Source organism: Octopus bimaculoides, chromosome 1 (genome assembly GCF_001194135.2).
Source record: "Octopus bimaculoides isolate UCB-OBI-ISO-001 chromosome 1, ASM119413v2, whole genome shotgun sequence".
NCBI lineage: Eukaryota > Metazoa > Mollusca > Cephalopoda > Octopoda > Octopodidae > Octopus > Octopus bimaculoides.
This window is the reverse complement of record NC_068981.1, coordinates 181870527-181880484: the sequence shown is the minus strand read 5'-3', so window position 1 is coordinate 181880484 and position 9958 is coordinate 181870527. Positions and strand designations below refer to the sequence as shown.

The following is a 9958-nucleotide window of genomic DNA, read 5'->3' as shown; positions in this document are numbered from 1 at the left end:
AAATAATTTCATTTAATTAGTCAAGGAATTAAATTCTCTTAAGGGATGCAAGCATCCTAGTTCACCAGTTTATACCAGCGTTCAGAGACTGCCAAGTATATTAGTTTATCACCAAAATGTAAAGGTATTTAGATAAACCTTTTTAATGAAGAAAATGGATGAAAATTTACATACTTATGTTTTTATTTAAAGACATTCAAATTCATACATAGAAACTCCTACCTACAGCTGTTTCCATACCCAATTCTTTAATTTCAGAAATAAAATTCCATATTTGAAACCAGTGAATTGGGTATATCCCCAGGGAGAATTTCAAAAGGAAGTCATTTAACAATGTGTAGGCCAACCTACAACAAACCCAGAAGTGTGTGTTTTTTTTCTGAATGCAAGCGTTCCATAGAAACCCTCATTACTACATATATATATTGGCATGAGCAAGGACATCTTGAATGTGTTTATTTTTGTATATATGTGGTTATGACAGTTTCTATGGAATGCTTGTGTTTGTCCCTCCCCTCTAACCATTTCTTGACTACTGGTGTTGATGTATTTATGTCCCTTTAACTTAGTGGTTCAGCAAAAGAGACTGATACAATAAGTACTAGGCTTACAAAGAATAAGTCCTGGGGTTGATTTGTTTGACTAAAGGCGGTGCTCCAGCATGGCCGCAGTGAAATGACTGAAACAAATGAAAGAATAAAAAACAAAAAGAATATCAAACTGATTTTTCAAATGTAATTTAACAAAAGTTTCTTAAATAACATTTTGTCAGAAGGTTTTAATTCAAATAGGAACACTTTAAAATAGGTTTTGTATGACAGAGCCAGAGGTGAGTAGATGATTATATTAGAAGACTAGACTTCATTTATTTTTAGTTTAGAAATAACCTTGCATCGGAACACTTTATCTTAAAGAAAGACTGTAATAGGATTTTTAAGTTCAGTAACTTTTAAAAATGCTTTTGTTTCTCTTTCTAATCTTTCAGTTGTGCCAGTAGTGAAACGAGTTCGTATAATTCTGATTGCCATGATGATGAAGAGATAGCACTTGCTATCCAAGCTGCTGAACTAGCTTCCCGAAATGAAGCCCGTTCACGCTTTCAAAACAGTAGTGATCTCATTCATCGACTTTTTGTATGTATATCAGGTGAGTGAATATTTTTTAAGCTCTGGTGATGGTGCCACGTAAAAAGCATTGGTGACAGTTCCACATAAAAAGCACCCAGTACACTATAAAGTGGTTGGTGTTAGGAAGGGCATCTAGCTGTAGAAACCAGACCCAAACCAACTATGGAACTTGGCCTTGCCAGCTTCTGTCAAACTATCCAACCCATGCCAGTAGGAAAAACAGATCTTAAATGATGTCCTTCCTACCACCAATTCCCTTGCAGCATTGGATGGATGTATTGGGTCATCCCATAAATAATGCAGTTTTTTTATACCTTTTTTATTTTTCAAAATGAAGATAACAAAGTTCTTTTTTAATGTAAAATACACCCTCCTTCATTTTCTACAATGCTCATCCATCTATCTGGTAGACTTGCAAGGCCTTTCTTCCAAAATAAAAAATATTCTTCCAGTACTGTTCTGACCTCGTCTACAGAATTCATATTTTTTTGTCCAAATGGTTTTGAAAACTGCGGAATAAATGTTAATCAGATGGGGCAATGTCCGGCGAATATGGTGGGTGAGGCATTGTTTCCCATCCAAACTGCTCCAGCCTGTGAAATGTCATCCTCATTGTATGTGGCTGAGCATTATCCTGATGGAAAGAACCCTTTTCCTCTTGAAACCAAAGATGGTCACTAATAGCAAAGTAAATAGTAAAGTTGCTGTTGGTTTATTTGATGCAGTACACTAAGAAACATTAATTAAAATTACATCTTTAGTGATGAGAATTATTTCTAAATGGCTAATTCTGGTGGAAAAAAAAGAATGAGGAAAGGAATGAAAGAGACTACTCTGAAATTTTAATTTGTTAAAATTATTGTATTTCCCAATATTGAGGACACTCCTTTGAAGGCGCATCTCAAATTTTAGAGATAAAAACTGATACAAACAGAGACCTATATCTCAACACTTTCTCATAGTTTAGCAGAGATATTTTTGTTAGTGGCTCAAAGCTGGTGCCACATAAATTGATAAACAGAATACATGGTACCATCACCAGTGCTTTTTAAGGTCTATATTTTTACTTTTACCGAACACACACACACACACAGTAAGGCTCGCAGAGATAACCTTCATCTGAGGTTAGAATTAATTTACAAACAATTTAGCAGTTGTTTTCTAGGATCTATGTCTGTGCTTTTATCCACCAAGCGCCTATATGAGAGGATCTCTCAGGGCTGATAATATAGGGGTGAAAACTGGCATCGTTGATATTTGGGAACTCAGTGAATTAGGAATTATGAATCAGTTTTCTTTAGTTCATGGTTCCAAGGGAAAATAATTTAGTATTGGTTCAAAAACGTTTGATCAAGTTTGTTTCAATATTCACAACATCACATTTGATTTCTTTCTCTTTCTAGGTGTGGCTGATCAATTGCAGACCAATTTTGCCAGTGATCTACGCAGTATACTTAAGGCAGTTTTTGATATTAACTGTTCAGAGCCTTTAGTAATGGCTGACAATGCTATCGAGAGTGGCTCTCAACTTTACACAGCCAGCTCCAATCACGCAATGGGAAGTGTAGGTGTACCTCATCACATTGCTGCTTCTGGCTCAACGGGTTCGCCATCTCCTCCATTATTAGCTCGTAGTGCCAGCAGTGATGATGAACAACATCTTGAACAGTATGCACGCTCAAGGTCATTCCAAGGTAAGCTTTCTATCCACCCAGATCAATCATTGTTTTTTGTCAGTCAGTCTGGTCTGTCAGCAAAGGATATACCACTTTTTTTTTAAACAAAATTATTAAAGATGAGTAATATTTCAACATGATCAGGAAGGTTGACATAAGATTCTGAAAGCATCAATTAAACCTGGAAACTGCCATGGAAATAATAGGTTAATTATTTAATAAAAAACAGAAAAAGAAGTGGGGAACTGAATATTAGTTTTGTTTTTTCTTTAATGTAAAACTTACTTTTGCTTTGCTAACTGCTTGAAATAGAACTGAAACTTATTTCATTCCTTTATTTGCAGAACCACCTCCTTGGGTTCCAGATGAACAGTGTCCCCACTGTTCTTCTTGCAAAGCCCCCTTCACCTTCGTGAAGAGACGACATCATTGTAGAAACTGTGGCAAGGTAAACATTGAATTTTACTATAGATATTCCTTTTTTTTTTTTTTTTTTTATTTCATTATTTCAACTCATAGCATTTAAATTGACAATAAGAATTTAAAAAATATCTTAAACTGAAATAAGACTTAATTAGAATAGTTGATGTCAAAAATGACCTCATAACAGAACACATTCTGGAAATAAAGAAAATAACCATGATACTAAATGGATTGATAAAAATCAATGCTAGAAATTATCTTCACATTCATCTATCTGCCAAATCTTTTCTTAAACACATTCTTTTCTTCTGTACTACAACTATGTAAGTCCTTAATTCACAAGGACTCCTATAAAAGCAAAAACAAATAGTCATTGACACAAACCATTATTAAACTGAACTCAAGAGATTTGGCTGCCAAACAAAAAGGAATGATTATATTTATATAACTGTTATGTTATTTTCACATGTCCTTGGTACTGAAGCCATGACCTCTCGATGTGGAGAAATAATGGTTCAACCTAGAGCGGCTCTTTCATCTCTGAGTTATGAACTCTGTCATGTAACATTACTCCAGAGATCCTTTGGAGGAACCCCATTTCGACCACTTGGATTCATGATCATACTCTTTTGGTCAGTCATTACCCAGCATTTTGAGCATCTTCAAGCCAAGCCAACTGGCAGGAGACCTCGGAGTAGACTGAGAATGGGATGATTGGATAATGTCCATAGCTTCAGTTGGTTATGCTTGAGAATCCAGCCAGAGAGTGTAATGATGGTTTCTTTGATAGGACTCCTATGGAAGGAGGTGCTCAAGGGGAGGACTGTACCCACACAGCCTTCCCAGGAATTGTGGGTGGAAAAAAAAATGGATGCATGGATGGTTATCTGGTTACTTTCACTTCTAAACTTCAATATGTCTTTCAGAAAATAAGTATGTTCAAAAGCTAGTGTAGTAAGGAAAATAAAAAAATTCTGCTGAAGTCATTGTAATTTATCAGGCTCATTAATATTTATAAATAACTATCAGTCACAGACTGAAGTATACAGTTGAGATGTTGGCTTGATCTAGTTCTTACTAGTTCACATTCGGCTGGTTTCTTTGATTCATCAGAATTGACAGATAGTCAACATTTGAACCAACATAATTACTAAGTGAGAGGCAATCTGTCGCTTACGACGTCGAGGGTTCCAGTTGATACAATCAACGGAACAGCCTGCTCGTGAAATTAACGTGCAAGTGGCTGAGCACTCCACAGACATGTGTACCCTTAACGTAGTTCTCGGGGATATTCAGCGTGACGCAGTGTGACAAGGCTGACCCTTTGAATTACAGGCACAACAGAAACAGGAAGATAGAGTGAGAGAAAGTTGTGGTGAGAGAGTACAGCAGGGTTCGCCACCATCCCCTGCCGGAGCCTCGTGGAGCTTTAGGTATTTTCGCTCAATAAACACTCACAACGCCCGGTCTGGAAATCGAAACCGCGATCCTATGACCGCGAGTCCGCTGCCCTAACCACTAATATTAAATGTAGAACTCATATTCTAAGTAAAAAGTACTTGTGCAGATCTATTTAGTGTCTTAGCTATTCTTGCCTGCAGGCGGCAGTGTTGCAATAATTTAGAATCTGTTGATTTTGGAAATTGGGTTTAAATCCAAATTTTTGTGTAAATTTTTTTTTCTGTTTAGAAACATTTCTCTATGGGAAAATACTACTTTGCTTGTAAACAAGTGAGAGTTGGTGACAGGAAGGGCATTCAGCTGTAGAAAATCGGCTTCAATAAATTCCATCTGACCCATGCAAGCATGGAAAGTTATGTTAAATCATGATGACAACAAAAAAAATAAGTGTACTTTAAATTGAAGGTAGCTTATCTGATTCCTCTCTCTCTCTCTTCTTATCTTTCCAGGTATTTTGTTCTCGATGCTCAGCTAACTCTGTTCCATTGCCGCAGTATGGACATGTGAAGCCAGTGCGTGTCTGCAATCATTGTTTTGTATTTCAAGTGACTCATTTCACCGTGCAAGAAGAGTGAGCACTTGGTACTCCAAAGTGATCCAATTAGCTTATCAGGATGAACTTTATCAGTTGGTTCTCTGTTTTCTCCAAAAAGCAGATGGTCCTTCCATTGTTGTCCAACTGGTTCTGATGTTGAGCGTAACTTTTAGCTACTCCATCACGACATGACAGTGTGAATGGAGGGGAGCTTGGGATAACGATGCTGACTGGATTAACTCTGAATTTCCTCGCCCTGGCATAAAGACGGTGTGCAAATTCAAGTCAGAATGTACCGACTTTTTTCTTCTTTCCTTATCCCTTCCCCACACTAATTGGTAGCACAAGAACGTGTTTGTGGTGGTGGGGAGGGCTCCTCTTGTTGGGTGTTCCATGTAAGGTCTACAGCACTTTCATTGCAAACTAATTCCTTGGACACCTCAAGCTGAAAACTTGATAAAAAAGCATTCTCTCCTTTTCTGATTTTTTTTTTTTTTGTTTTGTATGTTATTTCTCAAAAAAATCCATGTAAGAGCGTAATTACATTTTGTTAATAGAATTTTGTCTTATGAAAGAAATCTGGGAAAAAAAAAAGAGACAAGTAAAAAGAAAAAAAATCATATATAATGAAGCTGCATCTATTTTTTTTGTATGTTTAAAAACATATATTAGCAATATTTCACCTGACCAGTGGAAAATATGGGATTTATTTTATCCCCAAACCAATACCACAACTGTGATGTCTTCTATAACTGTTTGCAGTTCAGATTTTTGTTTTTGTATTTTTATTTTAAACTCCAACTCATTATTTTTTTATTGTTTATGTTCTGTAAAAGAAGTGAAACAAAAATTTTTTCTATTATAATTATTACTGCTCGTTTTACGAAATTAATCTTCTTACTTTGCAAATTTAGTTAAATGGCTCTTAAGAAATAATTGGACAAATGTGAGATTTAAGAAGCGGGGTACATTGATGATAAGGCACTGGTAATGGTGGTGGGGTACACAGTAATTTCTCCAATGCTTAGAGATCTCTTTTCATCAAAGAAACCAAAACTGAAAGATGGATTTCCAGTTTGATCCTACCAATACTAGAGTTTGTTTATCTCTTTGCTATTTTCAAAGCAACAAAATAATGCTATCAACATGTTTTAGTCTACTAATGAAGATATCTATCTATATGTGTCTGTATGTATATATGTACATACACTAATTATGTGTGTGTATATATGTGTGCGTGTGTGTGTGTGTATGTATATATATATATATATATATATATATATAAAGTGGAAGTGTTGAATATAACATATTTCCCTCTCCCATAAAATTTGTTTCTCAAAATTAAACTTATAATAAAGGACACATCTATCATTGAGTTTATTCCTTATTTGTTTACTCCTTTCTCTCTCTCTCTCTCTCTTGGTGTCTTCTTATTTTGAGATGTTAGAAGTAATTTTAGCAACAACCATTGTTATACCAAATGAGATAATTATGTATGTGAAGTCATATCTGAACCAAGCATGTTTTGTATTGGACTCTTAAACATGTGTGGAGTGATAATGTGACATGAGGTAGTGGATAGATGGAGTTTGACCAAGAAAGACATGTGAATAAGTAGTTTGGTTTAGATTCGAGATCAAATGACCACACAGATGAGATTGAAGATTCATGCAGAGATACTTTGACTGTGTGGGTAGCTATCTCCTATCAGACAAAATGATGGCCAAAACGTTTGGAGCAGGTTAGGATCTAACTTTTTTTTTGTTTTCTTTGCAGTATTTTTGATTCTTTCAGCAGATTTGGGTTTGAAAGAGTCAAATATTTTGCAATGAAGATATAAGAATGTTGTCTAAGGTTTATTACTTCATTATTTGAAAGTTTAAGTTTCAGCAGTATTGTTGTTGGATCAGTTGTGAAAAGACGAGACGCAACAAACTATTTCTTCCCAACAATCCTGGTATTTTAGAAACCTTCAGCTACTTTTCAAACAAATCTGCATTCTTTAAATCTGTTATTTTGTAATTTATAACCCACCGACATCCAACCCCTCCTCATCTACTTGCTCTTGTTTTGCAGTTATACTGTTTTTTTGTTTTTTTTTTCTATTTTACTCTTTTTAATTCTTTTAACTTTGTAAGCAAAGTGAAACAAAAATAAAACAAATTTTGAAATAAAAGAACAATCAAAGTTTATTTCCACCCCCACCCCCATATATTTCTGTGCTGTTTGCACATTTTACTTTATTTTTTAATTTTTTTTTATATAGTCATCTGTTTGTCATCCTATTGAAATTAATAAAAAAAAAAGTGCAGTCCTAAAATTTTACAAGTTATTGCTTGCATTAAAAAACTGCTTTAATTTCTCATAGGATTCATTTTTATCTGTGAAATCAAGTATATTATTGGTGTTAAAGTCCCAGGACATCCTTGATTGAGCATACTTATGATCAATAGCATTCCACCCTTTTATTCAGACATAGGGCATCCAAAACCATATTGTTCAGTATGTCCTTCCTCATTTAAGATAGCTGGGTGTGACGTGACTACTATTTCTAGCAGGTTGAATGCATAAAGGCTCCTTTGTTTTTTCAACTGAATGTGTATCTGTGTAAACAATTTTTCAACAGGGAATTCTGTAGGGTTAAGAGACGCTTATAAACCATTTTATTTTCATCTTTTAAACATTCTTTCCCATTAATATATGTAACAGGAGTGTTATTTTCTTAAAACCCTTGAGATCGGCACTAAACTGTCCTGCTAAACCCTCTGTCGCTTCTATCAAAGATTGTCTATCGTGATGTTGAAGAATCCAGGATTCCTTCATACATTTTAATTGAAAGAATTATTTTATTTCTTCATTCACTTTGCATGCCAGCCTCTTTGCTTCATTCACTTTGCATCATGTGATAATAATCCCACAAAGTCAGGTAGAAGCTCCTAGTAAACCAAGTTCAGGGCTTAGTTCAGTTCTCACTTGAATCTCTTATTCACTATAGTTTCTGCTGCTAACACACTTGATAGAAATATTAACGTCACAGCAAGCAATTCCCCTTTTCTCTTAAAATCTCTGGCTTCATGGCTAAATAGATAAACAATATAGCAAATCGGTAGAAACAGTTGAAACCTGAGCAAAATGTTTCACCATATTTGTCTTTTTTTGTGTTCAAAATGTTCTCACCAATCCAGGAGGATCTCTAACGGTCATAGAATAGGGGTGATGAGGACTGTTATCTGGATGCTGAATCATATGAAGGAGGCTGCAAGACACTGCTGGTAGTAAGATATTGTGCTAGAGAAGACCTGTGGAAGCATAGAAGAGCAGATGTTGAATAAGGGTGATGTTGTGGCAGACATTGGAGTACTTTGTAGTTCCTTTTTGTTTTGAATTCAGATGTTGTTGGAGTGGGATAATAAAATAGCAGTCAAATATTGATGATCTGTTTGGAACAGACCACATTTAATGGAAGGACAATGTTACAAATAATAGTTTTATTATTGGCAAAAGGCCAGCAATTTTGAAGGGTGGGGAAGTCAATTACCTTAACCCCAATGCTTGACTGGTACTTATTTTATGAACCCTCTCAAAGTCAACCTCAGCTGAATTTGGAGTAATGTGAAGCTGGAAGGAATACTGCAAATCATTTTGTCTAGCAGTGCACCGCCTTAATAGTAATAAATATTTTCTACTAGAGACACAAGGCCTGAAATTTGGGGAAGGATCTAATTGATTACATCAACCTCCAGTGCTCAACTGGTATTTTATCAACTCTGAAAGGATGAAAGCAAAGTCAGCCTTTGGTGACATCTGAACTCGGAACATAAAGATGGAAGGAATTCCTCAAAGCATTTTGTCTGATGTGCTAATGACTCTACCAGCTCACTGCCTTGATGATGATGATAATAATAATAATAATAATAATAATAATAATAATAATAATCATATATATAAATTATTATTGTCAGAAAGAGGAAGATCATGAGAAAAATTTGTTGCAAACATTCCTGCCATTAGTAACTAATATATTTATGTAATTTTCTGTTTCTTCAATTTGTCAAAGAATTCTTAATCCCTGTCTTGATTTATTTGCATCTATGTTATTTTGTTGTGTTTACTAAACCATTTCCCTTTTTGTAAATTAACATTCAGCTCTTCATTTCAGTAATTCCCCAAATATCTCTTTCAAAACAGTCTTTCCAAAATCCCACCTCCTTTGATGTTGAATTAGGCTCTAACACCTGCATCATTTTGGGAAAAAATGATGTCAGGAGGGGCTGCTTCCTTTTCTAACTGAATCATCATTGCTTATGAAACATTATGGCCCAAGCACTAAACTAATCACTTAAAATTTCAAATCCTACTTTTTGATCTTGGTAACTTCTCTCCCTGGTTTCAAACGATCCATCAGAATTTGTTACTGGTGGCCCTGCCCACCACTGCTTTTAGTAATGTATTTAACCAGCAGATGAAAGTGTAGCTTAACAAAGCATTTGATTCAAACCCACCAAAATTTTAGTTTTGTCCATCAGATAATTCGTTTTCCATTGATTATGTTCAAATGCATAGAAATTTTTTTATGAAGATTGAATTAAGCTTATGTAAGAGAGATTTAAAATTGTTTTATTATTTAAGGTTAGTAATATATATATATATGTGTGTGTATATATATATACACTTTTTTCCTGTTAAAACTTGTCTTTAAAACAAATCCACCTATTTTTATATTTGCAAACTAAAAT

The 9958-nt window shown here is 34.9% G+C and overlaps 2 protein-coding genes across 3 annotated transcripts in view; one reads left to right on the top strand and one right to left on the bottom strand.

The window, feature by feature from the left end:
• The window catches only part of LOC106872721 (lateral signaling target protein 2 homolog), a 188997-nt gene extending 182395 nt beyond the window's left edge, over positions 1 to 6602 (top strand). The window contains exons 6-9 of the mRNA XM_014919804.2: positions 986 to 1146; positions 2531 to 2821; positions 3148 to 3251; positions 5137 to 6602. Of these exons, the coding sequence (XP_014775290.1) occupies positions 986 to 1146; positions 2531 to 2821; positions 3148 to 3251; positions 5137 to 5262 (682 nt within the window). The 3' untranslated portion in view covers positions 5263 to 6602. The remainder of the gene's footprint in view (positions 1 to 985; positions 1147 to 2530; positions 2822 to 3147; positions 3252 to 5136) is intronic.
• LOC106872705 (ceramide synthase 6) overlaps positions 1 to 9958 on the bottom strand; it is a 136610-nt gene that overhangs the window by 66247 nt on the left and 60405 nt on the right. The window lies entirely within an intron of this gene.